The 27,781-nt window shown below is 49.4% G+C and overlaps 2 protein-coding genes and 2 long non-coding RNA genes across 57 annotated transcripts in view; 2 read left to right on the top strand and 2 right to left on the bottom strand.

Moving 5' to 3' along the window:
• The window catches only part of GPRC5B (G protein-coupled receptor class C group 5 member B), a 28,866-nt gene extending 2,632 nt beyond the window's left edge, over positions 1-26,234 (top strand). For 7 of the 49 annotated variants that reach the window (XM_077986397.1, XM_077986399.1, XM_077986402.1 and 4 more), the window contains 3 exons: positions 10,578-11,608; positions 21,564-21,700; positions 22,999-26,234. In XM_077986397.1, coding sequence (XP_077842523.1) covers positions 10,579-11,608; positions 21,564-21,700; positions 22,999-23,043 — 1,212 coding nt within the window. In that variant the 5' untranslated portion in view covers position 10,578 and the 3' untranslated portion in view covers positions 23,044-26,234. Of the gene's footprint in view, positions 1-1,836; positions 1,957-2,586; positions 2,611-3,106; positions 3,235-10,440; positions 13,378-17,004; positions 18,664-18,693; positions 19,712-20,111; positions 20,619-21,563; positions 21,701-22,998 lie in introns of those variants that run through there. The other 42 variants (XR_013411882.1, XR_013411867.1, XR_013411884.1 and 39 more) reach the window with 32 other exon arrangements.
• On the bottom strand, positions 13,985-16,911 carry LOC144338084 (uncharacterized). Its single transcript, XR_013411893.1, has 3 exons — positions 16,717-16,911; positions 15,536-16,377; positions 13,985-14,250 (listed from the first exon to the last, which is right to left on the bottom strand). It is a non-coding gene; the product is annotated as an uncharacterized LOC144338084 (long non-coding RNA).
• Positions 15,046-16,910, top strand: LOC144338081 (uncharacterized). Its single transcript, XR_013411890.1, has 2 exons — positions 15,046-16,370; positions 16,710-16,910. It is a non-coding gene; the product is annotated as an uncharacterized LOC144338081 (long non-coding RNA).
• IQCK (IQ motif containing K) overlaps positions 25,071-27,781 on the bottom strand; it is a 140,069-nt gene continuing 137,358 nt past the window's right edge. For 3 of the 6 annotated variants that reach the window (XM_077983441.1, XM_077983440.1, XM_077983438.1), the window contains exon 8: positions 25,071-27,045. In XM_077983441.1, coding sequence (XP_077839567.1) covers positions 27,043-27,045 — 3 coding nt within the window. In that variant the 3' untranslated portion in view covers positions 25,071-27,042. 6 annotated transcript variants of the gene reach the window in all.

Raw genomic sequence — 27,781 nt, 5'->3', positions numbered from 1 at the left:
TGAACGGAGCCCAGAAAGCCCTGGGGGTCCCGCAAAGACAAGAGAAGTGGGGGAGGGATCTGGCACAAAACCCCCGGCACTTCAGCCAAGGAACCTTCTTAATTCAGAAGTTTCTTCGGTGGGGACTCGAGGCTTGCGGAGGATCCAGGCTTTGAGTTAAACTGCATGCAAATGACATGTAAATAGAATGCAAATTGGCATCTGTCGTTTGGAAGCCCTCCCGGCCAGTTTGGTATCTAAGACTGTGGAGTGAACAGTTTCCTATCTGCTCCCTGCTCTAAGCCTGGAAAGGGGTCAGCTGAGTTGGGAAGGGAAGGAGATTCCAGGGGGAAGGAGCCGCCATTTGGGGCACAGGCAGCAAGACAGGCAGTTTTGTTAGAAAGATAAACTCAGAATCTTTATTGGATTAATATGTTATTTCAAGAAACATGCCAGGGACAGAACTGGGTGCCTTGTATAAAACGGACAAGACCCCTTCTCTCCCGGGGCTGGGGAGGTGAGTGAGCAAACATTAAACAAACCCATAGCAAATGGATATGAAATCCAATTGGGATAAGGACGGCCAGGAAAATAAGAAGGGGTGATGTAAAAGAAGGTGACAGGGGTGTATGTACCTGAGAAGACTGTTCGCGGAGTGACATTTGAGTGCAGCCCAGCTAAAAGAGGGGCGCGCCGCTGGGGAGGTCTAGGGGGAAGACTGAACCAGGAGGAAGGCACTGTGCCTGCAAAAGGTTGGAGGTGGGAATGAGCTTAGAGGAACTGAACAAAGGCCATTGTGGCTGGAGCTGTAGGCAGATTTGGGGGTGGGGATAGGGGAATGGTGAGGACCAGCCAGATCACGATCTCTTGGGCCATGGAAAGGAGTTTAGGGTTTATTTCGTTTGGACCAGTGAACCCTCCTAGGGATTTGAGCGGGAGGCCTTCGGATCTCATTTGTAGAAGCTCCCCTGACGTTGACCAGATGGAAAATAGTCCCCCTTTCCATTCTGCCCATGGGGCGAGAGAGATGCTGGGAGCCTCCAAAGGGCTCTGTCCAGCCTTGGGGGATCGCTTCGAGCCTAGCCAGCCACTGCAAGCCAACTGGAGGAGCAGCTCAGGTTTTAAAATCCACTCCCTACTTTGAAACAGTTTTGATCCACCCTAACTGAGCCACCCGGAGCCCACGGCCCCGTAAGCACTTTCTCGCAGAGCTTCCTGGGGGTTCCGAGTTAGTCACATTTTCTTCTCGGAATTACAGCCTGAGAGGAACCAACCACCGTGGCTCGGGCAGCCAAGGATGCAATTTGCATTTAAATGATTGCTTTTATTTACAGGACTGGAGCTGCTTTGCATATTCATGGATCACAGAGCTTGTGTTCTTGCAACCCTGTTTACTAACCTATGAGGATTTTCTAATTTGAGAGCCCTCAAATGGGCCAGTGGTCTAGTCAGCATTGGGGAATGAAGATTAGGAGAACCTGTAACTTGGAAAAGATATCAGAGGGTGAGAATTGCAGGTCTGGGAAAGAGCTTAAAGTCAGGAAACCTTGTAACAGTTTAATCCTGCAGAGCAGGAAATGGACCAGAGGCTCCAGCAGGAGTGAGCTGGGACAGACTGTGATGCTGGGGTGCATGAGGAAACTGGCTCTGCAGCCCCATCCTGGGCCTCTGTCATACGTGGGGGCTTCAGAACAGGGCTGCAGCAGAAAGGCCTTGAGGTCAGGAGCTGGGAGAAATGGCTTCTAGTCCCAGGCCAGCCTGTAAATTCCAGTGAGCCTCTGGCCAATTTTTCTGATGTCTCTGACTTCATTTTCCCTACAGGAAAATGGGAATCATGATTGTCTTTTCTTTTTTCAGACAGTTTAACTCTGTCACCCAGGCTGGAGTGCAGTGGCGCAATCTCGGCTCACTGCTAACTCCGCCTCCCCGTTTCAAGAGATTCTCCTGCCTCAACCTCCCGAGTATCTGGGATTACAGGTGTGCACCAGAGACAGGGTTTTACCATGTTGGCCAGGCTGGTTTCAAACTCCTGTCCTCAAGTGATCCGCCCACCCCAGCCTCCCAAAGTGCTAGGATTACAGGCATGAGCCACCGCAGCTGGCCATGATTGACTTTAACAAGCAATTCACTAAAAAGCTGTTGCTTCCTCTGTGTCAGGCACCAAACCTGACTTTTCTTATTTTATTTTATTTATAATAGAGATAGTCTTGCTATGTTGCCCAGGCTGGTCTTGAACTCCCTTCCTCAAGCAATCTCCTGCCTCCTGTAGAGCTGGGATTATAGGTGTGAGCCATCACACCCGGCCCAGACTGAGTATTTTTCACGTACTTCTCACACCAGCCTTGTAAAGCAGCACTATCATTATTCCCATTTTACAGATGGAGAGACTGAGGTTCACAGAGGTTAAGTAATACCCAGTGTCACATATTTCTGTCTGACTCCCCTCTTCTGGCCTCCCTCCCACTGAGACCTTTCAGCCTGGTGGGAGCGTGAACTGTGTACCTGTATTCATGTTGGTACTGGGCACTGAACTATTACATATGCACAGGGCTTGCAAATCCACTCCCACACCACCTGCTCATTTTGTCTTTCCCTTCTGTGTTCCAGTGCCTACCGCCATCTTTAGAGAAGGTAGGTTAAGATGCCACTGACCTGCTAGACACTGGGAGGGGACGTGGCTGGGGTCAGGGGGATCCAGGGTGCAGCCATGCTGGTAGCAGCTGGGGCAAGGCCAGTAAGAATGTTCTAGAACGGTTTTGTACATTTCGTGTCTCCTTTCCCATGGATGAAAGGGAAGATGGGGATGCTGGTTCCCAAGAGAATGGCTGGTGTCTGCTCTGACTCTGCAAGAGAAACGCCCGGTTTCAGGGCACCCCAAGGTCCTCTGGCCTGGGTTCTACCTCCACAGCGAGGCTCTCACTTAGAGCACCTGCTGCAGGTGGCAGAAGAGTGTGGGAGTCCCCAGGGCCAACCACTCCAAGAGCGTCTCCCCTTCACACCACCTCAGGGACCTCATTGGTTGGTGTGTGATGGGGGAGGCTAGAAGCCAGCAGTGGACAAAAACCTAAACCAGTAACCTCATTACAACACATTCTTTTCTTTTTTTCTTTTATTTTATTTATAACAGAGACAGAGTCTTGCTATGTTGCCCAGGCTGGTCTTGAACTCCTTCCTCAAGCAGTCTCCCACCTCAGCCTCCTAAAGTGCTGGGATTACAGGCATGAGCTTGGAAGCCAGCAGTGGACAAATACCTAGGCGAGCCACCTTGTTACAACACCAGCTCCATGGCAACCGCCCCTTCTAGAAAAATGAAAGCGCTCACCACCTCAGACAAGAGAGCGTTTGCCAATCTTTTTTACCTATGTATTGTATTTTATTATTATTATATTTTGAGCTGTCTTTATGCTGTCACCTAGGCTGGAATGAAGTGGCTCAGTCACGGCTCACTGCAGCTCAAACTCTTGGGCTCAAGTGATCCTCCCACCTTAGCCTCCTGAGTAGCTGGGATTGCAGGCACACACCACCACACCTGGCTAATTTTTGAATTTTTATAGAGACAGGGTTTCACTACGTTGCCCAGGCTGGTCTCCAACTCCTGGACTCAAGTGATTTGCCTGCCTTGGGCCTCCCAAAGTGCTGGGATTACAAGTGTGAGCCACCGTGCTTGGCCTTTCTAATGTATTTAATAGACACCTTATATAAACTGCTTACCCCGTTAACTACTGTCCTAAACCCTAAGTATTTTAACCGTCACCGCAACCCCATGGGGTGGACACTGTTATCACCTTTGTTTTGCAGATGAGGCACCTTATGGCAGCTGCCCAGAGTCACAAGGTGCTAGCAGGTAGTGTGGGGACATTATCAGAAACTGGAAGATCTGATTCCTAAGTTCACATCAAGGTACGGCCTTGGCATAGCCTCCAGGCAGGCCTTGTTTTCCTTCTCATGCAAGGAATCCTGCCTGCCTGTGTTCTGGCCTCTGCAGGCCCCAGCACGTGGAGAGATAGAGTGTGCTATTCCTCCACCTGCTAGCTGCTTCTGGCCCCTCTGCAGAGTGCGTGCATGTGCACGCGCACGCGTTTGTGTGTGTGAGAGAGACAGATGCAGTATATTTAAGAGCATCTGAGTGAGTCACATTTCTAGGAGCCTGGCTGGCAGAAAAGGTAATTAGTATGTGAGCTGAGTCTTGTGCATTCGTTCACATTTATTCATTACTCCTTTTGAGAAGCGCGCACGCTTGCATCCCACGGGTTTGTTGCCATATATTCATCCTGTCCCAATCAGTCCTGCCTCAAGGCTGACTCAAAACCTCTAATCTGGTATTATTCCTTTTGGGGCTCCTGGAGAGCTGCCCAGCTCTCAGGGTGAGAGGCACCAGGTGGCTAATTTAGCAGGATGGGGGCTTACCTGCCAGGGGGCACAGTGGATTGTGGGCATTGCCTGCCTTGTCTTGGGCTGGGGTGGGGAGATGAAGGAGGTAGTGCTCTGAGTTCCAGCTCTCGCTGCTGTACGTGTCCTTGTGTATCCAGCCTCGGTACACCCCAGCATCGCCTACAGTGCTTGTGGAAGCACTGGTGGCTGGACCCACTCCCTGGGAATCTGCATTTCTAAAGAGCTCTGGGGCTCTTGCCAGCCCAAGAACCAAACTTCGACGTAAACCTCTCAGACCCTCAGTTTTCTCCCCTATAAATGGGAATGAGAACACACGGCCTTTCAGGGTGGTGTGAGGTTTGGAGACCACATTTATTCATTCATTCGGCAACTGGAATGTGAGCACTGCCCATGTGCCAGGCACTGGGGAATTGGTGCAGAACAAGATGACAAGGTGCTGGGCATGAGGTAGGGGTTGGGGGAGGAGGGGAATGGTGAGGAACAGACCAAAAGAGTACAACAAATAAAATAATCTGGCCCAGTGTGGTGGCTCACGCCTGTAATCCCAGCATTTTGGGAGGCCAAGGCAGGCAGATCACTTGAGGTCAGGAGTTCGAGACCAGCCTGGCCAATATGGCAAAACCCCCTGTCTCTGCTAAAATACAAAAATTAGCCAGGCGCCTGTGATCCCAGCTACCTGGGAGGCTGAGGCAGGAGAATCACTTGAGCCCAGGAGGCAGAGATTGCAGCGAGCCGAGATCATGCCACTGCACTCCATCCTGGGCAACATAGCGAGACTCTGTCTCAAAAAAATAAAATCAAATAATTGAAAATTGAGATACACGCTACAAAGACAACAATCAAAAGTATTGACAAGGACAGGGAGAATCTACTTTGGGTTTGTTTGTTCGTTTGTTTGTTTTTATGATGGAATCTCTGTTGCCCAGGCTAGAGTGCAGTGGCGTGATCTCGGCTCATTGCAACCTCCGCCTCCCGGGTTCAAGTGATTCTCCTGCCTCAGCCTCCCAAGTAGCTGGGATCACAGGCACGCGCCACCACGCCTGGCTCATTTTTGTATTTTTAGTAGAAAAGGGGTTTCACCATGTTGGCCAGGCTGGTCTCGAACTTCTGTTCTCAAATGATTTGCCTGCCTCAGCCTCCTAGAGTGCTGGGATTACAGGCGTGAGCCACTGTCCCAGGCCAGGGAGAATCTACTTTGATTGACTTGCCAAAGGCTCAGCAAGTGGCACTTCTAGGGCTCTAGTGTGTAGTAAAAGCCCAGGAGCAATAGTACAATTGTTTGCGTCTGGCCTCACCCCTTTGTAGCTGCGTGACCTTGGACAAGCCTGCTGTCCTCCCTGTTTTATCTCCTGTAAAATGGAGATAGTAATAGTACTTACCTTACAGAATTATAATGTAGATCATTAGGTACTAATAGACGTGAAGTACACAGAGTGCCTAGAACATAGCACTGTAAGGGTTAACCAGTTATTATTGTTGTCACTTTGGCTGCCATAGGAAACTCTGGGGAGCATTTCTGAATCCCCCAGAAGTCCTAGATGAGCTGCCTCAGCGTCAGTCTGTGAGGCGGTGTGCCACACCCCTCCCCCAAACAGCCTGGACATTGTCCTATGGAGTGCGGTGGCTGTCACCTCATGGGCAGCCTTGGCAATGATAATGACCCACTTGAGACAAGCGGTGCCATCAGTTGCGTCTATGTGCTTAGAGGTTGGGTAGGGAGGACTTCCTGGAAGAAGGGGCTGTAAGAGATGGGAGGAATATTAAACTTCTTTGTTGTCAAGTGACAGAAACCCAGCTCAAACTGGCTTAATCCAAAAAAAAAAAGCAGGGGCTAGTGGGAGTTAACTGGCTGCTGGAACTGCAAAGACCAGACTGGCTTCAGGTATGGATGAATCCAGCCATTCAGTGTATTAGGACTGTGGTCCATCCCATAGCTGTTTCCTCAGGGACAGCTTTACTCTCAGACAAGTTCTCGCCCTGTGATGGCAAATGTGTTCTCCAGCTTCAGGCCTCCGTCCTCGTAGTTTTTCAACCCCAGCAGAAAGAGAAGACCTCCTTCCAGTGAGTGCTAGAACAATCCTAGGGTGGATTCTCATGGGCCTCAGGCCACATGCCTTTCCATGAACCACTCACTGTGGCTTAGGGTAGCATAAATGCTGTGATTGGCCAGGCCTGGGACAGATGCCCACGCTGGGAGCGCGGACGCAAGGTAGCTCTCCAAGGGAAAATCAGGTGCTCTTTCCAGAAATGGGAGAAGCGGATGCTGAGTAGCAAAAACAACAGCTGTCCCGGAAGAGCAGAGAGTTCCACCCTCAGGGATGAAAACAGAAAGCAAGAGTGTATCCATTTCCCATGTCAGAGAGGAGTCAGGAGCTGGAAACCTGGACCAGGGCCATAGAACTCTGCGCCATTTCAGAAGCTTGGTCGCCATCTTGGTGTTGGCGTCCTCCACACAGGTTTTCTGTTGTGGTTGCACGACTGAGCAGGAATGGGGAGGAGCTGGAGAAACAAAAGTCCCAATTTGCAGCCAGGTCTGGAAAAGAGAGAACCGCCTCCAAGAGCGAGTGGAAACAGCTTAAGAAGGCCAAGTTCTTGCAAAGAGACCCAGGGTGCAGGCTTGCTGCTGAGGGGCCTGGCTGGTTTCATGGAATCTTCCCCATCCATTCTGTCTTTACGTGCCTAAACCAGGCTTGCTCCACCTGGGCACAGTTGACCTGTAGGGCTGGATAATCCTTTCTGGTGGGAGCTGTCCCACCACATGTAGGATGTTTAGCAGCATTTCTGGCCTCCATCCCCTGATACCAGTTGCATCTCCCTCCCTAGTTGTGACAACCGAAAATGTCTCTAGACATTGCCAAATGGTCCCTGGGGGTAAAAATTGCACCTGGTTGGGAGCCACTGGCCTACAGGGGGAGGAGGGGTTGGGGAATCGGTGATAGTCAGGACTGCAAAGCACATTCCTGCCTGTCATCCTCCCAGCCACCCTGGGGCTGGATGGGATTAGAGAGGCTGCTTGGGACATTGCTTGCTGAAACCTGCTGAGAAGTCTCTTAACTGAGCTGGCCATTGATGAGGTGTCTCAGGGGAATCCACTCCAGGGCCCCTCCACCGGGTAAGGGACTGTTAGCATTTTGCTCTGACGCCTCCAGTTCTTACATTTTGATCCCTCGTGTGCTTTTAGGACCTCGTGACAAGCAATTGTGTTAGGATGTTTATCCAAAGAGTGGTAGGTTGAAATGTGCCCAGTGGGTATGCAACATGGGTTACATCAACCAGCAATTTTATTTGATATTTATTTATTTATTTATTGAGACAGAGTCTCGCTCTGTTGCCCAGGCTGGAGTGCAGTGACAAGATCTCGGCGCACTGAAACCTCCACCTCCCAGGTTCAAGCGATTCTTCTGCCTCAGCCTCCCAAGTAGCTGGGACTACAGGCACATGGCACCACGCCCAGCTAATTTTTTTATTTTTAGTAGAGAAGGGGTTTCACCATATTGGCCAGGCTGGTCTCAAACTGCTGTCCTCAAGTGATCCTCTTGCTTCAGCCTCCCAAAGTGTTGGGATTACAGGCATGAGTCACTGCACCCAGCCTCAATGAGCAATTTTAAAATGTCTGGAGATAAACACTTGCATGTGTTTGGTTTTCTTTTAAGTAGGCTGATTCAAAAGTTAAGTAAATAACTGCCCAGGTGGTGTGTGGACAAAGCACAAGTAGCTGCGGTGGCACGCCAGCAACTGATGTGGCAGGACCACGAATAAGTGCTGGATTGCAGGCCGACCGTCAGTGCCCGGGGTGCATCCTCACCCCCGAGCGTACCTGAGCAGGATGCTGAGGCGGGATGCTGGCCAGATGCCTTCTATTCCGAGCCTGCCTCCTCTCATCAGTAGGCAAAGGACATGAGCCCGACAGCCCCAGGCACCTTTTCCTTCAGTAACATCAATAATTTATGCCACTGGAAAGCCTCACAGCCAGGGCAGGATCTCAGACGCTCACAGGATCTCTGTAACAGTGAGGTGGTCGATACCGCATTTACTTAGGGAAGCCCCAGGGACATACTGGAGCCCGGGGAGAGCAGCTGGTCACAACCCCACACGTGGGTTGAGCTGGGGCAGTAAGTCTGGCTTGAGATGCTGGAAAACGAGCGCCCAGCCAGCTGTGCAGGCTGTGGCTTTCCTAAAGACCAGGCTCCCTTCAAAAGCAAGGGGCTGTTAGAGGGGGGAAAAAAAAAAGGAGGAGCTGGTAGCTGTGAGGTAGAGGACGGTCCTTGCTATGTTTTTCATTCATTCAGTATTTACTAAACATCTACTTCATGCCAGGCGCTGTGTGTCGAGCTTCAGTCTATACCCGTGGTTCTCATCCAGGCGATTTTGCTTCCCCAGGGGATATCTGGCACTGTCTAGAGACATTTTGGGTTGGCACAGTTGGAGGAGGGGACATGCTACTGGTATCCAGTGGGTAGAACCCGGGGATGCTGGTAAACATCCTACAACGCACAGTCCCCCATGACAGAGAACGACCCAGCCCAAATGTCAGTCGTGCCAAGACTGAAGGAGCCTTGTCTGCTGGTGAACAAGAGAGACCATGTCCCTGCCCTGCCACGTCTTGCAATGGAGGAAGTGAGGATGGGAGGACAGGAGGAAGGGAAGGCAGAAACAAAGTAAACAGTCAAAAAATGACAGACGCTATTAGACCGGAGGCTGTGGTGGAGAAGACTGGGGTGTGACCTTGGCCAAGGTCTGAGTTGATAGCATCAGAGCTGAGCTCGGCACAGGGAGGAGGAGTGGCCAGGAAGAGGGAGCAGAGGGGCAAGAGGAAACGTGGGTTAGGCCCATCACTGAGGCTGCTGTGTGGAGTCCAGCCCGTATATGAGCAGGAGAGAGAATTCTGCAGGTTTCCCAGGGAGAGACGCACTCCGAGGAATCCTCCAGAGATGTTCTAGAGAGCGAGCGTGGGAGGTGAGGGAGAGACGCAGCCTGGAACCAAGGAAGACAGCTGCTTTTGTGTTTACTACATTTGAAATGCTGGGATCCCGGCACTTTGAGAGGCCAAGGCGGGTGGATCACTTGAGATCAGGAGTTCGAGACCAGCCTGGCCAACATGGTGAAACCTCGTCTCTACTAGAAATACAAAAAAAATTAGCCAGGCGTGGTGGTGCACGCCTGTAATCCCAGCTACTCAGGAGGCTGAGGCAGGAGAATCGTTTGAACCTGGGAGGCGGAGGCTGTAGTGAGCCAAGATTGCACCACTGCACTCCAACCTGGGCGACAGAGAGACTCCATCTCAAAAAAAAAAAAAGAAAAAAGAAAGCAAAGAAATGCTGGGAGCCCTCGGAGTGAGGTCGCATCTGGGAGTTGAGTTGTATGACCTTGTGCAAAGGTTGTCTCCTCCTGGAGACTCTGTATCGTCACCTGTAAGATGGAGGTCCTAAAAGGAGCTGTCTCACAGGGCATTGTGAGGACTGGATGTGTCCAATTCCTGTCCTGAAGTTAGTTGGTAGTAAATGTTAGCTGTTAGCCTCGAGAGGCTGAGACTGGGTAATTCATACCACTCATTCTCCTAGTGCAGCACTTGACCTGTGGCTGTCTCTTTAAAGTTTCATTTTTTTCCCCTTATTTTTCTTTCTTTTTCTTTTTTTTTTTTTCTCTTTCTTTTTCTTTTTTTTTTTTTTTTTGAGACGGCGTCTAGCTCTGTCGCCCAGGCTGGAGTTTAGTGGCGCAATCTCGGCTCACTGCGACCTCCGCCTCCCAGGTTCAAGCAATTCTCCTGCCTCAGCCTCCCAAGTCGCTGGGATTACAGGCACCTGACACCACACCCAGCAAATTTTTGTATTTTTTAGTAGAGATGGCATTTCACTGTGTTGGCCAGGCTGGTCTTGAACTCCTGACCTCGTGATCCACCCATCTCTGCCTCCCAAACCGCTGGGATTACAAGCGTGAGCCACCACGCCCAACCTTCCCCTTATTTTTCAAGAGGTCTGAAGTGGCACAGAGTATCAAATTCAAAGAATACAAAAGGGTATACAGAGAAGTTGGCCTCCCTGCCACCCTGTCCTCCAGCCACCAGCGGTGATGATTCATGGTTCTTCACTGCACCCAGCCAAGGGTACAGATGGGACCCAAAACGAGAGGCGGGTCTTCTTCAAGAAGTCAGGAGAGGGGGAGTCTTCCAATGAATTGTTCTTTCCTTCCCCCCTTGGCTTTTCTAGAATGTTCGTGGCATCAGAGAGAAAGATGAGAGCTCACCAGGTGCTCACCTTCCTCCTGCTCTTTGTGATCACCTCGGTGGCCTCTGAAAACGCCAGCACGTCCCGAGGGTGCGGGCTGGACCTCCTCCCTCAGTACGTGTCCCTGTGCGACCTGGACGCCATCTGGGGCATCGTGGTGGAGGCGGTGGCCGGGGCGGGCGCCCTGATCACACTGCTCCTGATGCTCATCCTCCTGGTGCGGCTGCCCTTCATCAAGGAGAAGGAGAAGAAGAGCCCCGTGGGCCTCCACTTTCTCTTCCTCCTGGGGACCCTGGGCCTCTTCGGGCTGACATTCGCCTTCATCATCCAGGAGGACGAGACCATCTGCTCCGTCCGCCGCTTCCTCTGGGGCGTCCTCTTTGCGCTCTGCTTCTCCTGCCTGCTGAGCCAGGCGTGGCGCGTGCGGAGGCTGGTGCGGCACGGCACGGGCCCCGCGGGCTGGCAGCTGGTGGGCCTGGCGCTGTGCCTGATGCTGGTACAAGTCATCATCGCTGTGGAGTGGCTGGTGCTCACCGTGCTGCGCGACACGAGGCCGGCCTGCGCCTATGAGCCCATGGACTTTGTGATGGCCCTCATCTACGACATGGTACTGCTGGTGGTCACCCTGGGGCTGGCCCTCTTCACTCTGTGCGGCAAGTTCAAGAGGTGGAAGCTGAATGGGGCCTTCCTCCTCATCACAGCCTTCCTCTCTGTGCTCATCTGGGTGGCCTGGATGACCATGTACCTCTTCGGCAATGTCAAGCTGCAGCAGGGAGATGCCTGGAACGACCCCACCTTGGCCATCACGCTGGCGGCCAGCGGCTGGGTCTTCGTCATCTTCCACGCCATCCCTGAGATCCACTGCACCCTTCTGCCCGCCCTGCAGGAGAACACGCCCAACTACTTCGACACGTCGCAGCCCAGGATGCGGGAGACAGCCTTCGAGGAGGACGTGCAGCTGCCGCGGGCCTATATGGAGAACAAGGCCTTCTCCATGGATGAACACAATGCAGGTAAAGTGGGCACCGCCCGGCTGGGTCAGAGCATCTCAAAAGACGCTCTTCTTCCTCTGCAGTAGGGATGAGCAGTCCCAGTGCCTGGGACAGTCGTAGCAGATCAGAACCCACAAACGTTGGCTCCTGTGCTGAAACTGGCCCAGATATGGTTTGGGTTGTTGGTTTGTTTGAGACGGATTTTCGCTCTAGTCACCCAGGCTGGAGTGCAGTGGCGCAATCTCAGCTCACTGCAATCTCCGCCTCCTGGGTTCAAGTGATTCTCCTGCCTCAGCCTCCCGAGTAGCTGGGACTACAAGTGTGTGCCACCATGCTCAGCTAATTTTTGTATTTTTAGTAGAGACGGGGTTTCACCACGTTGGCGAGCTTGGTCTTGTATTCCTGACCTCCGATGATATGCCCATCTCGGCCTTCCAGAGTGCTGGGATTACAGGAGTGAGCCACCGCGCCCAGCAGGGTTTGGGTTTTGTTGTTGTTGTTTTTGTTTTTGAGACAGGGTCTTGTTCTGTTGCCCAGGCTGAGTGCAGCGGCATGATCATAGCTCACTGCAGCCTCAAACTCCTGGGCTAAAGTAATCCTCCCACCTCAGCCTCCCAACTAGCTGGGACTGCATGCATGCGCCACCATGTCCAGCTGATTTTTTTATTCTTTGTAGAGACAGGGTCTCATTAGGTGGCCCAGGCAGGTCTCAAACTCCTGGGCTCAAATGATCCTCCCGCCTCAGCCTCTCAAAGCTCTGGATATGGATTTTTATTAAGCTTTTTTTTTTTTTTCCCCTACCAATTGCCAGCCAATTTATTTTAAAAATACAGGTTTCTGGTTTCTTTTGCAAAGTCGAATCTGGCAACACTGGACCAACATTTCCACTGGGCTGCAATGGTCTGAAACTGACTTGAGACCATGTGCACTAGAAGACCCTGCCTCTGGCCCCTCCTGGAGCTGTGGCTGCCCTTCAGACGGGAATCCACTTTTCTGTTCACCGCACTCTCCACCACTCTCTATTGCTCCTGACCCAGCTGCTATGTAGCATAGTAACATTAATTCCCTGGCTCCCCCAAGCATTTGAGTCTGCAACCCATGTGCTGGATGGATGTGGCTGGGGGCCACAGCGGGAATGGCTCCCATACCCTCTCCTACCTCAGTCACCAGGAATGTACTAATTTGGGCCCTGGAGCCAGATGTCTGGGTTCAAATTCTGCCTCTGCTGTGGCTTTGAACAAATTATATTACTTTTATAAGCCTCAGTTTTTCTCATCTGTGAACTAGAAATAGTAAGAGACTGTACCTCATAGAGCTGTTAGGAGAAGGAACACAGTGAGTACAAAGCCCTCTTGGTACCTGCTGTGTTCTCTGTGCATCTTACTCGGCTTCCCCTGGAAGCAGAATCTGAGACAAGGGCTCCAGTGCGGGTGGTTTAGTGGGGCGGTGGTCCCTGCAAGGGAGAGGGCAGGGAGAATGAGACTGAGAAGGCAGAGATGATAAAACAAGTACATTAATGAGCCAGTTACCACCACGGGCAACAGGGGCTCATTCGTGCTGGGAATTCTCTGAGGACATAGGCTGAATGAGCCTCAGAATTGGTCCAGGAAGAAAAGGAGGCTGGGGCATCTGTCCACCAGCTCCCATCTCCCAGTGTTATTTGGTTTTGGTTTTTGTCTTTATGGACTGAGTCTCGCTCTGTTGCCCAGGCTAGAGTGCAGTGGCACAATCACAGTTCACGCAGCCTTGACCTCCTGGGCTCAAGCAGTCCTCCCACCTCAGCCTCCCCAGTAGCTGGGACCACAGGCACACACCACCACACCCAGTTAACTTATTTTTTATTTTTGATAGACACGGAGTCTCACTATGTTGCCTAGGGTGGTCTCGAATTCCTGAGCCCACGTGATTCCCCCCCACCCCGGCTTCCCAAAGTGCTGTGATTACAGGCATGAGCCATAGCACTGGGCTTCCAAGTGTGATTAACATCCCCTATAATTCTGGTGACTGGGGTGGATAAGTATCATCTGTTCCAAGGCAGAAAAACAGATTTGCTGGGCACTTGAGATGGACGTTTTCTGGGTACCCAGGGCTATCTGCTACTGCTGCAGGGGGCTTCAGAAGTGAGGTCCTATCTAGGGGATGTGGCATAGGAACCCACTAGGACCTGCCTAGGGGATGTGATACAGGAACCCAAATCCCCTGCTATGGACACTTGAGAAGTATCTCTTAGAATCATTACTTGAAGGCAGTCAGCCAGGGTCCCAGCACTAGAGATTAAATAAACTTGCGCTTTCTCGGTTCTTTGAAGATGCATCAGGGGCTACAGCATTCATAATAATAATAACTAGTATTGTCATCATTTGTTGAACACTAACTATGTGTCAGGCACTATTGTGCATTTTTTTTTTTTTTTTTTTTTTTTTTTTTTGAGGCAGTATCTCACTCTGTCACCCAGCAGGCTGGACTGGAGTGCAGTGACGCGATCTCAGCTCACTGCAGCCTCCGTCTCCCAGGTTCCAGTGATTCTCCTGCTTCAACCTCCCGAGTAGCTGGGATTATAGGCACCCACCACCACACCTGGCTGATTTTTGTATTTTTAGTAGAGACAGGGTTTCACCATGTTGCCCAGGCTGGTCTCGAACTCCTGACCTCATGTGACCCGCCTGCCTTGGCCTCCTGAAGTGCTGGGATTACAGACATGAGCCACTGCGCCCGGCCACTATTGTAAATATTTGACCTGCATTAGCTCTTTAGTCCTCACTACCAACTAATGAGGTAAGTCTTGTTATTATCCCCATCTTATGAGTGAATAAATGGAGGCTCTGAGAGTTAAATGACTTGCCCGAGGACTTCAGATTATCATGATTCCCTCTTGAGTGACATTCACCCAGCGGCCTGGTGCATGGGCCATGCTCAGTAGCTACTCATCCTATCCAAGGCCATCCACATCCCTCCTTCCCACCTGGATGTGCCGCTTCCCACTGGCCAAACCTACAGGAGGGAACGCCAGTAGCCCCTGGGCTAGATAGGGCTGGAAATCCCAGTGTGGCTTTTATCAGCTGCTCTCTTCTTACTATGAAGTTCCAAGTCAGCAAGCCCGTGTTTGTTGAAATTTGGCAGGGATGGCAGAGTCAGCCCAGCTTGGAGGCTGGCTCCCCGGGATGCCAGAAGATAGGGATCAGGACAGAGATCAGCACTGGGAACCCAGAGGGCCCTTCAGGGAATGTGGTGAGCAGAGATCAGGAGCTGGTCAGTTCCTGGGGTCCTGGTCGGGCCATCTCTTTGCTGGCCCAAACTCCCCACGGAACTCAAAAATCGCAATAACTCCTGAAACGGGTACAAACTTTTATGCATTCATGTTTTCCTTTCTTTTTTTTTTTCCTTGAGATGGAGTTTCACTCTTGTTGCCCAGGCTGGAGTGCAATGAATGGCATGATCTGGGCTCACCACAACCTCCACCTCCAGGGTTCAAGCAATTCTCCTGCCTCAGCCTCCTGAGTAGCTGGGATTACAGGCATGCGCCACCACACCCGGCTAATTTTGTATTTTTAGTAGAGACAGGGTTTCTCCATGTTGTTCAGGCTCGTCTCAACTCCTGACCTCAGGTGATCCACCCGCCTCAGCCTCCCAAAGTGTTGGAATTACAGGCATGAACCACTGCACCCAGCCCCTTTTTTTTGTTTTGTTTTATTTTGTTTTGTTTTCTAGATGGAGTCTCACTCTGTCACCTGGGCTGGAGTGCAATGGTGTGGTCTCAGCTCACTGCAACCTGCACCTCCTGGGTTCAAGCAATTCTCCTGCCTCAGCCTCCTAAGTAGCTGGGACTACTTGAGATGGACACTCGAGATGTGCATGCCAACACACCCAGCTAATTTTTGTATTTTTAGTAGAGACGGGGTTTCACTATGTTGGCCAGTATGGTCTCAAACTCCTGACCTTGTGATCTGCCTGCCTCGGCCTCCCAAAGTGCTGGGATTACAGGCGTGAGCCCCTGTGCCCGGCCATGGAGCCTCTTTTATAAGGACATGAATCTCATTCATGAAGGCTCCATCCTGATGGCCTTATCACCTCCCAAAGGCTCTACCATCTAATATCACACTGGAGAAGAGGTTTTAACATATGTTTCTCTAGGGATTGTTCTATGGCTTTGTCAGATTCTCAAAGCCACCCATGACCCCAAAAGGTGAAGAACCAGTGTGTTGTTGAACATGATGGTTCCATTTTCTTGAAGTAAAACCATGATGCCAGAGTTACCCAAGTATTATGGCCTTTACAGTGTAAGATAACTAACCTCTGCTGGGGGCTTCCTGGGGGCCCAGTATCATTCTGAGCATTTTAGTGACTGATCTCTTTTAATCTCTGCAGTAACTCCAGGAGTTCTGATTTGCAGATAGGAAACTGAGGCACAGAGAGGCTAAGCAGTTTGCCCAAGAGGCAGAGCCGGAATTTGAACCCAGGCAGAGGCAGAGTTTAAATCCAGGCAGAGCCAAGAGTTTGAACCCAGGCGGGATAGCTCCAGAGGCCACATGCCTGACCCCTGTGCCATGGAATTACCCTCCTCTTCATAAAGCACTTAAGCGCCGCTCGTCTCACTGAGGTGTCAGGACAACTCTGTGCATTTGGAAAGATGAGGACTATCAGACCCATTTTACAGAGTGGAAAACTGAGCCCAGGGATGTCAGGCAGCTTGTTCAAGCGTAAGCTATAAATACACGGCAGAGCAGGAAGAGAAGAAGTTGGTTTCCTGAATTCCATTACTTACATCCTTTCTTGTAAAAATGCAGCCAAGACTTTTTTTTTTTTTTTTTTTTTTTTTTTTTTTTTTTTTTTTTGAGACGGAGTCTCGCTCTGTCACCCAGGCTGGAGTGCAGTGGCCGGATCTCGGCTCACTGCAAGCTCCGCCTCCCAGGTTCACGCCATTCTCCTGCCTCAGCCTCCCGAGTAGCTGGGACTATAGGCGCCCGCCACCTCGCCCGGCTAGTTTTTTGTATTTTTTAGTAGAGACGGGGTTTCACCGTGTTAGCCAGGATGGTCTCGATCTCCTGACCTCGTGATCCGCCCGTCTCGGCCTCCCAAAGTGCTGGGATTACAGGCGTGAGCCACTGCGCCCAGCCAAATGCAGCCAAGACTTTATAGCCAGATAAGATCCAGAGATGCAAGGGCTCTGGGACCCAGGTTGGTGTCCGCAGAGCTGGGGCTGGCGCAGGGGTGATGGAGAGTCTGGAGGTGCCGCCCACCCTGTTTCACATCTGTTTCACAGTGACACATTCCAAAGCCAAGGAAGTTGTCTTTCCATTCCCCTCTTTCTTTTCCAAAACAAAAATCCTTTATCACTCCTTCTTGGTGGCAAATAAGCAACAATAATCATACAGAATCAGCAGAATCATGTAGGTTCAACAAGTAAAAATAATAGCCAGGTGCGGTGGCTCACACCTGTAATCCCAGCACTTTGGGAGGCTGAGGTGGGCAGATTGCTTCAGCTCAAAAGTTGGAGACCACCCTGGGCAACATGGTGACACCCCTGTCTCTACTAAAAATCCAAAAAAAAATGATAATAATAAATAGCTGGGCATGGTGGTGCATGCCTGTAATCCCAGGTACTCGCTCGGGAGGCTGAGGTAGGAGAATGGGAGAATCGCTTGAACCAGGGAGGCGGAGGTTACAGTGAGCTGAGATCGCGTCACTGCACCCAAGCCTGGGTGACAAAGGGAGACTTTATCTCAAATGAAAAATAAAAATAAAAAACAATAATAAACAAAAATTGCTTAAAATCCCTTTGCCCGGGGGCAATGGTTTGCTTCCACACTCACACACAATAGGGCAGAGTGCTTCTTAACCAGGCTACACATTACAATCACTTGGGCTGCTTTAAAAAATTACCAGTGCTTGGCCGGGTGCAGTCCCAGCACTTTGGGAGGCCGAGGCGGGTGGATCACAAGGTCAGGAGTTCGAGACCAGCCTGGCCAATATGGTGAAACCCCGTCTCTACTAAAAATACAAAAAAATTAGCCGGGCATGGTGGCACATACCTGTAATCCCAGCTACTCGGGAGGCTGAGGCAGAATTGCTTGAACCTGGGAAACGGAGGTTGCAGTGAGCTGAGATCGTGCCACTGCACTCCAGCCTGAGCGACAGAGTGAGACTCCATCTCAAACAAACAAACAAACAAAAAAAAACAATGCTTGCTCACTTGTGATTAAGTCTGAGTTTGGGATTAGGTGTTTTCTAAGCTCTCCAAGTGATTCTCAGATGTAACCAGGTTGAAACCACTGGTCTGAGTGATGTTCTTCAGCGTGCTTACTTTAAATCAGTGTTACGGAGGTAACTGCAGATCAGTAACTGCAGAGCTACAGTCTCCTTTCAATGATGCAGAGCTTGCCATTAGGCCCTGTTACTTAATTTTTTGATCTTCAGCTGGTGAATCTTCTGCCTGCTTCTGGCTCTCGATGATAAACAGTGCTGCAATGAACATTCTTATGCATTCATCTTCAGGCTTTTAATCAATTCACTCCTTGCAAAAAGATTTTCTAGATATGGGTTAAAGAGTCTGCACTTCAAATCTTGATACAGTAAATCTTCACTTGACATTATTAGCAGGTTCTTGCAAACTGACTTTAAGTGAAATGATGTGTAATAAAACCAGTCTTTTTCCTGATCAATTTCACTAGCAAAACAATGACACTATTCAAGGACCTCTTGTAGGTTCCTTCACTTAAGTTGCAGTTTTCAAGAACCTTTTGATGGCATTAAGTGAGGAATTAATGTACATACTGCCAGATGGCACCCCAGAAAGGTAGACCAGTGGACTGCTCTTCCCCTTGATAAATGCATCAAAGCCCCATCTCTTCACCTCTTCAGCAATCCTGGGTGTTGTCAGACTTTTTAAAAAATAGCCTTCTTTTGAATCATCCCAAATGTGTGTCCACCAAAATTCACATGAAGCTGGGCGCAGTGGCTCACAACTATATCCCAGCTCTTTGGGAGGCTGAGGCAGAAGAATTACTTGAGCTCAGAAATTTAGAGACCAGCCAGAGCAACATAGGGAGACCCTGTCTCTACAAAAAAAAATATAAAAATAAGCCAGGCATGGTGGCGTGTGCCTGTAGTCCCTGCTACTTGGGAGGCTGAGGTGAGAGGGTGACTTGAGCTAGGGAGGTCAAGGCTGCAGTGAGCCATATTCACGCACTGTACCCCAGCCTGAGGCAGAGACCCTGATTCAAAAAAAAAAAAATTCCTAGGAGACCGGGCAAAACTCCCACAGAAAGGCTAAATTGGAGTCCTGGCTAGATGGCCTTTGTTCTAGAAACCCTTGCTTTGCTGGCTGGGGACTGGCATGCTCCCTTACCACAGGAGGAACAGCTGTTGGCATCTTTGGTGCTGACCTCAGCCAGCTTGTATTTTAGGAACCAGGCCCCATGCGGCAGAGGCCTTATCCTTGAGCTTTTGGGTCTCACAGAATAGCCGGTGCTGAGGAGCTATGGTTGGCCCAGTTTCTCTTGCATTTTAGCCTTTTGGTCTCTCTTCCTTTGAGAGTCCATCCCTGACATGCTATGCGGTGGGAAGGGCATTCTCCAGGCTGACCTGGGGTTTTGCCAAGCCCCAGAAGCCTCCACGCCCTATATCCTTCCACTGAGTGAGACCTCAGATATATACAACCTCACCTGCTGCTTATTAATAAGTATCAACAAGGCATAAGGTATGTGATAAAAGATTAAAATACACTGAGAGATGTAGCACCTCGGATCACATCTTGGAAAGCGTTAACAAGGCACATGAAATGTTCACTTTCAACAGAGCAAGAAAGAAAAGTGTTCTTTCCTGTATTAGGGGCTTTGGGCTCTCAGATCTCATTAGGGCCAAGGCCTATTTAAAATGACCTTTTGCTTTGTGCGGGAAGGCCCCAAGTTGGCTTTGGGGGCAAGGCCAGCCTAGCATCACATGCAGGGTCTATGCAAGAAAAGGCTGGCATTCAGCCATTTGAGCTTTGATTCCTAATGGGACCTCCTTGTCTTAGGAGAGGTCCTAAGCAAGGTGGGTGAGCCTTGCTTGCCTTTCTCTCTGGCCCAGGTCTGGGTACAGTGTTAGTTGGGCTTCTTGAAGTAAGTTGCAAGTAATAAAAAAATTCAATGTGAGTAGGCCAAAGCAGCTGCCCCCAACCTTTTTGGCACCAGGGACTGGTTTCATGGAAGACAATCTTTCCATGGACCAAGGTTGGGGGGGTTGGGGGGCAGTTTCAGGATGAAACTGTTCCACCTTAGATCATCAAGCATTAGATTCTCATAAGGAATGCGCAACCTAGATCCCTCGCATCCACAATTCTCAATAGGGTTTGAGCTCCTATAAGAATCGAATGCCGGCCGGGCACGGTGGCTCATTCCTGTAATCCCAGCACTTTGGGAGGCCAAGGTGGGTGGATCACTTGAGGTCAGGAGTTGGAGACCAGGTTGGCCAACATGGCGAAACCCCGTCTCTACTAAAAACACAAAAATTAGCTGGGCATGGTGGCACGTGCTTGTGGTCCCAGCTACTTAGGAGGCTGAGGCCCGAGAATCGCTTGAATCTGGGAGGCGGAGCTTGCAGTGAGCCGAGATTATGCCACTGCACTCCAGCCTGGGTGACAGAGTGAGACTCTGTCTCAAAAAAAAAAAAAAAAAGAACACAGATTCCTTGCCTGGGTCCCAATGCTGACTGTACCCCTTACCAACTGTGTGACCTTGGGCAAGTTACTTAACCTCTCTGTGCCCCAAGCAAAGTGGAAATAATGAAAGTACATATAGTCAGCCTGGGCAACAAAGTGAGACCCCATCTGTACAAAAAATATATTAAAAAATTATCCAGGCATTGTGGCATGTGTCTATAGTCCCAGCTACTCAGGAGGTTGAGGCAGGAGGATCGCTTGAGCCTGGGAGTCCAAGGCTGCAGTGAACTATGATCGTGCCACTGCATTCTAGCCTGGACAACAGTGAGAGCTTGTCAAAAAAAAAAAAAAAGGACCTATCATGCGATGAAAATGAAATGAGTTAAAAAGAAAGGAAGAAAATGAAATGAGTTAATGGTTAATGTATAGAAAGTACGTTGCACAGTGCCTGGCTCCTAGTTGGCACTCTGTAAAGCTTAACTGTATAACTAAGTTGATTTTGGTCCCTGCCCCAAGTAATTTGCAAAACAAACACACAAACAAACAAAAAACAAGAACAAACTCTCTTGTTGCTTTTTACCAGAAAAGTGACTCCCTTCAGGGAAGACTTTTCTGTTTTTGAGACACAGTTTCACTCTGTCACCCACACTGGAGTGCAGTGGTGCAATCTTGGCTCACTGCAACCTTTACCTCCCAGGTTCAAGCGATTCTTATGCCGCAGCCTCTCGAGTAGCTGGGATTACAGGTGCGCACTACCACACCTGGCTAATTTTTGTATTATTAAGGAACACTGGTTCTACCCATCTTTCAGAGGGAAAAAGTGCCGACATGCGTCTTGGCTTTAGGTCTCCCTTTTATTCTTGTTTGGAATAACCCTACACGTGTGGTTAGAGTCTCCCTGTTCTCATCCCTGGTCACTTTCCAGTGAAGACTCTTAGCAGTTTCCTCCTCAGTGTGTGTGCAGACACAGCAAGCAGTTCTGAGTAGCGTGATGCTGAACTTTACATGAATGGCTTTCTGTAGTGAGAAGGCGCCTGTCACTCATGGCCTGCAGTGGCTGCGTGGCTTGGGGAAGGCTAGAGGCCCAACCATGGGCCTCCTTCCCCTGGTCTCTACAGCAGCTTTTCCCAAACCCACTGAGATGGGTCAGGCTCCTAGAGAGCCTGAGAACAAAGCCCCTTTGTGACTTTTGTTTTGAATCAGGCTTGTGACAAAGGGGAGGAGCCACTGGGCTGGGTGGATGGGGGTGCCCGCAGCGTGGTGGTGTTGCAGAGGAAGAAAACAAAATTGTGTCTTTTTTTTTGGTGATGTTGTCTTGCCAATCCCTCCCTCCCCCAGCTCTCCGAACAGCAGGATTTCCCAACGGCAGCTTGGGAAAAAGACCGAGTGGCAGCTTGGGGAAAAGACCCAGCGCTCCGTTTAGAAGCAACGTGTATCAGCCAACTGAGATGGCCGTCGTGCTCAACGGTGGCACTGTAAGTATCAAGATGTGATGTGGGGGTAGGAAGCCTAGGAGTCTATGGTGTGGGGGAGCAGCTTCAACAGGGACATACTCCTCCGTGGAGGCTGCTCATGTGGCCTGCAAGGACCGCAGCTCAAACGCATGCAATGCTTTTTTCTTCTTTCCCTTTCTACCCCCTTTCTCCACACACGGGATACCCACCTCTATTTAGAAAACCATCTGCAGATTCGTTTGAAAGAGTTCCTAATCCTTGTTGCACCAACTGAATTATTTGGCTTTCGTGATGCAGTGCCCCAGCTTTGTCCCTGGGAGTTGACTCTTGGAAAAAGCCTAGAATGAGGGAGCGCCCCTAGCAGATTTTGCTGACATCCAACCTAGTTTAAGGTCCCCGGTCACCCCTCTGTTGATTCCCCCGAGCTGGGTACCAGGTTCTCCCATTCCCTAAGAGAAGTCTTAAGAAATTGAAGGAGTTACTATTTCTCTCCCTCAAACACAGAAGCAGGTTTACTACTATCTGATGCCAAACAGACCTTCAGCAGAATTGTCATTGTTTACGTTTGCCTCGGTGGAATGACATTATTTTGTTTCTCCAGCAATCCAAAGATGCACTCTCATCCCCACATTTAATTTCCAAACATAGCTACATGCTTCTTTCAGAAACAAGGCCTGAGCCAGTTTACATGTGTAAATTGGGTTTCCATTCTTTATATCATGTTCCAACTCCATAACTCAACCTGAACATTCTTTTTTGTGTTTTTTTTTTCTTTTGATGTAAATTAGGGATGGTCTTTGATCTCTAGAGGGAATTTAGGTTTTCCTGGCCTTTTGAATGGTATGCTAGGCATTGGTTTGCATTGGTTTGGAACAGGCTCAAAGACAGAATCACAGATTTGCATTCTTAAAACCCCCCGCCAACCACTGGGCTGTTTTATTGTCCCGTGCCAAGAAAAGCCTGATTCACAAGCATTCGGCCTGTGTGTTATAATAAATATGGTTAGAAAAGCCCCCATCCGTCACTCTTAAGCCCTCCTGCTTCCTTCAAGGCCGGTGTGTGAAAAAATAGTCAAGACAGAAAGTGAATGAGTTGAACTTACATTCCTTGGGGGTGGATGATTCTAGAAAAGGGAGCTGGGCTTCCCAAGAACCACAGCAGCATGACACACAGTCATTGCTGCCTCTCCTGGGATTAGTCGGCCCATCTAGGTAAAAGCAAGGTAACTTATTTTTGCCACGTTGTTTACGCATCGGTTTCTAATGTTGATTTTGCAAAGCACAGAGTTCTCAGTGTGTTATCCTTATGTGTTATTCCAGATCCCAACTGCTCCGCCAAGTCACACAGGAAGACACCTTTGGTGAAAGACTTTAAGTTCCAGAGAATCAGAATCTCTCTTACCGATTTCCCTCCCTGGCTGTGTCTTTCTTGAGGGAGAAATCGGTAACAGTAGCCGAACCAGGCCGCCTCACAGCCAGGAAATTTGGAAATCCTAGCCAAGGGGATTTCGTGTAAATGTGAACACTGACGAACTGAAAAGCTAACACCGACTGCCCGCCCCTCCCCTGCCACACACACAGACACATAATACCAGACCAACCTCAATCCCTGCAAACTAAAGCAAAGCTAATTGCAAATAGTATTAGGCTCACTCGAAAATGTGGCTGGGAAGACTGTTTCATCCTCTGGGGGTAGAACAGAACCAAATTCACAGCTGGTGGGCCAGGCTGGTGTTGGTTGAAGGTGGGGGGCTCCCACTCTGTCACCCCTCCCCAGCAAGTGCTGGACCCCAGGTGGCCTCTTGGAGATGACCGCTGCGTTGAGGAGGACAAATGGGGACTTTGCCACCGGCTTGCCTGGTGGTTTGCACATTTCAGGGGGGTCAAGAGAGTTGAGGTAGTGGGCGGGATTCCAAGGCGAGGCCCAACTGAATCGTGGGGTGAGCTTTATAGCCAGTAGAGGTGGAGGGACCCTGGCATGTGCCAAAGAAGAGGCCCTCTGGGAGATGAAGTGACCATCACATTTGGAAAGTGATCAACCACTGTTCCTTCTATGGGGCTCTTGCTCTAGCATCTATGGTGAGAACACAGGCCCCACCCCCTTCCCTTGTAGAGCCATAGAAATATTCTGGCTTGGGGCAGCAGTCCCTTCTTCCCTTGATCATCTCGCCCTGTTCCTACACTTACGGGTGTTTCTCCAAACCCTTTCCCAATTTTATTCCCTTGTTCATTTCAAGAGCTCCAATGCGGTCACCAGCTGAAAGCACCTCCAGGAGGCAGGTTGGAAGGCAGGCACCACGGCAGGCTTTCTGTGATGATGCCACCTAGTAGGGCTTCTGGGGTGCCCGCTAGGATGCAGAGATGACCTCCCGCTGCCTTGCAAGCAGTGACACCTCGGGTCCTTTCCGTTGATATGGTGAAAGTTCCCGGGTGGAATGGATCACATGAGGGTTTCTTGTTGCTTTTGGAGGGTATGGGGGATATTTTGTTTTGGTTTTTCTGCAGGTTCCATGAAAACGGCCCTTTTCCAAGCCCATTGTTTCTGTCATGGTTTCCATCTGTCCTGAGCAAGTCATTCCTTTGTTATTTAGCATTTTGAACATCTCGGCCATTCAAAGCCCCCATGTTCTCTGCACTGTTTGGCCAGCATAACCTCTAGCATCGATTCAAAGCAAAGAGTTTTAACCTGACGGCATGGAATGTATACATGAGGGTGGGTCCTTCTGCAGATACTCTAATCACTACATTGCTTTTTCTATCAAACTACCCATAAGCCTTTAACCTTTAAAGAAAAATGAAAAAGGTTAGCGTTTGGGGGCCGGGGGAGGACTGACCTCTTCATAAGCCAGTACGTCTGAGTATGTTTTAATAAACCTTTTGATACTTCTCAAGGCCCTAGTCTCTGCTGTCTCCCCTCCCCACCCCATCCTTGCAAAGCATTGGGGAAAATAAGGCCAATCTGGCCTTCCCTGTGTGGCCCTTCTTGGAGTTTTCCTTAACAGCTAGTGCATTTCCTTGTGTTACCACGCATGGGGAAGAAAACGCATGGCCCCAGAATGCCGCCCCCACCTGACCTCCCCGGAAGCACCCGCTTCTGCCCAGAGCATGTGCTTGCTTCTAGAGAATCCCGTTCCAGTCATGGCGTGGACTGAAAACGTAAGAGTCCTGGGGAGGGGTGGGAGGGAATGAAGCTAGGACCTGGGGTGGGGGTGGGGGCGGTTGCATGCAGACCTGGTGTTCTGAAAAGAAAGAAATCTTCAAACACCTCGGTCCCGTCCAGTGAAAAACGACAGCATTACACATTCTCGTGCCAGGAGATGGTTACTCACCCCCGCTCTCTGGAGTCCTTTGGAGCTTTCTGATACCATTCACACGATGGAGCAATTCACACGTTCGTTTTCTAAGTTCTTTATTGTCCAAGCATATAAGGTGAGCACAGCACAAATGGCTGCCATGGAAAGTCACGCTTCCCCAACCTAAGAACAGAGCCATCTTTGAGCCATGGGAAGCCTCACTTAATGAGACCTTTACCCCCCTTTTAAATCTGATCTGTTATTGCACTTAGGGTTTGGTTTTATTTTGGCTTCTAAGGTTGAGAGTGGGCTGAACCCCTTCATAATGGGGGCGGAGATGGGAGCGAGGGGAGAAGGGAGAGAGCTGTTCGTTTTCTAATGACTTCACCTGAAAAGTACCAAGCGGCATCTTTGCCAAGACTGTAGCAGCCAGCTGCCCCCCGTGGAGCAAGGTTTAAAGACAAAATCAAATGGCACCTCTCTTTAAGATCTGTTTGTGTAAACAAGACTTGTTTAGGGAAAACGACCTGGAAGGAGAGCATCTGTGATCAAAATCTCTCATTGTAAGCACAAATCGTTCCGTGTCTGGTTATTAACATCGCTTTGGGACTATAACAGCCACTCTTGTCCCCCCTTTTAATAGAAAATTGTCGTTCTAGCCTGGATTTCTCCCCACTGGAGATGGAGGGTGGGAAGAGAGGGAGTCAGCTCTGACAGCTTACAGACTGGGAAGTTCTGTGCATCTCCAGGGTTTCCAGAGTTGAAGATCCGGCTGTTGGAAGTTGGGTGCCCAGTGCTTTTTTTTTTTTTAGCCCAGATGCCGTCAGGGCCCACTGAACACGGATGAATTCGGGTGGTGGTCTTGGTTGGCCAAGGCTGAGTTGAACGCCTCAGGCCAAACCCCAAGCCGAAAGGGAGCATTGTGGCTTTTATAATCCAATGATGCAATGATGATACCAGCTTACAGGAGTCCTCAGCAGGTGCTTTTTATTAATTGATGAAGAGCTAAGGCTCATTTTTGATAGATAATATATATTTATTAAATGCATTAATGTGTGTTTTATAATGTAACTTTATCTTCCCCCTGGCTGACTGTTGCATACTTATAAAAAAGAAGTTAAAGAAATTTCAAGACAATCAATATGTACCATACATGACTATATAAATATTACAAATTTAAAAGGTTGTAAAGCATGGGCAGATAGGTTTTATTTTCAAAATGCTGTTCTTAACACAAAAATAAAGGCTTTACTATTTACTTAAGACGTGTGGTAGCTTGTGAAAACAACTCAATGCAACTAACTACTAGGCTTTCGGATCTGCCCTGAGGCTCAATCTGTGGCATTTTAAATGGGAGAATCTTGGTTAACGGCAAACCACAGAACAAATTAAGATAATAAGCTTATTTACCCATAAAAGCAGAAACTTTCTATATAATACTCTGGGACTCAGACAACAGAAATCCTTTGTTACATCTGTCTGGGTTTAAGTGTCTCATCTTGTTGGGTTTGCAGTAAAAGTTAAGGGGTGGTCTCCTATGGAAATGATCATAAGTATAAGGTCTTTTGTTATAAAAAGAGTGGTCAGTCACTAGGTAAACTTAAAACCAAATTCAGAGGTTGGGGACTTAAATTAGAATATGGATCTTTGCAAAAGCGGCCAAGAGTGGGAAAACTGGTAATAAGAGCACTTCTGTATCCCTTGGGACTAGAGTTCATTGTACATTTTAACAGCAGCTGGTGTAGAAGGATACTCCTGAGGCACTGAAGAAATAATCTGGATGAATGAATAAAATGTGAGGATAATGCAGAAAGTGAAGACTGGTCCTTTCTTTTCTAAACTATTTGCACTAAAGCTTGTTTGCAGTGAATCCCGTCTTGTACAGAAAGGATTCCATTTTCATATGTTCCAAGTCTTGTTAAAGAAATCACAAGACAGAAAGCATACTTTGGACATTTTCCTTGCACGAGGTAACTTGTGCTCGAATGGGCAAAGATACATCTTAGCTGTGGTTAAGACGATGGAATTTTCATTTTGCCTGCAGGTACCACATCGTCCTCCATTTTGCATTTCACTGCAAAGAAAAGAAAGGGAAAGTCAGGATCCATTTACATACATAGACAGGCTTGTCATTGGGAAACCGGAAACTCTGATGTGTGGACAAGGTCAGTTGCACCAAAACCCACTGTGCGCCTGCTATTCATGGTTCCGGCCCCATGGATCCACGGGGAAGAACACAGGCCCATTGTGCTCTAAGGACAGCACCTGAAAGTTCAAAACCACTTCCCAGACTGTGCATGGCCATTCTTAATTCAGTTCAGAAAGAGGTCAGAAGTGTGCTTTGCCGGTCAGGGTACTGAAGGAAGGCAATTTTACTAAAGACGATGACAGATTCCAGGCTCTCCACTCAAACCCATCTGTCACCACACACCCTGTTCTCCAGCCACCCAAAATGGAAAACTCAGGGTATCACTGGGGTCAACGCAAAGGTCAGAGAAAATCTTTTCTCTTATGTCGCGGTCTGGACCAAGAACCTGATCTCGGTGATTTCCTGTGTCTGCCAAACAGGAAAGTTAGCTCCATATACAGGGCATGGCTCTGTGTGTAAGGGGAATTAATCCCAACAGATAAAAGCCTCTCCCCAGTTAAATATGGAAACCCAGTCCCTTGGTGGGTGCGGTAGGGGTCCTTTTGGAAAGACCCTCTCTTTTAATACATCTTTGCCTGGAGTGTCCAAGTGCTGCTTACCCATATGTGCATGTCTTGAAAGGCGGTTTGAGCCAGGCCACAGGCTCTCATGATTTGTGGAG

Source organism: Macaca mulatta, chromosome 20 (assembly GCF_049350105.2).
Source record: "Macaca mulatta isolate MMU2019108-1 chromosome 20, T2T-MMU8v2.0, whole genome shotgun sequence".
Lineage (NCBI taxonomy): Eukaryota > Metazoa > Chordata > Mammalia > Primates > Cercopithecidae > Macaca > Macaca mulatta.
This window is presented reverse-complemented; position numbering and strand designations above follow the sequence as displayed.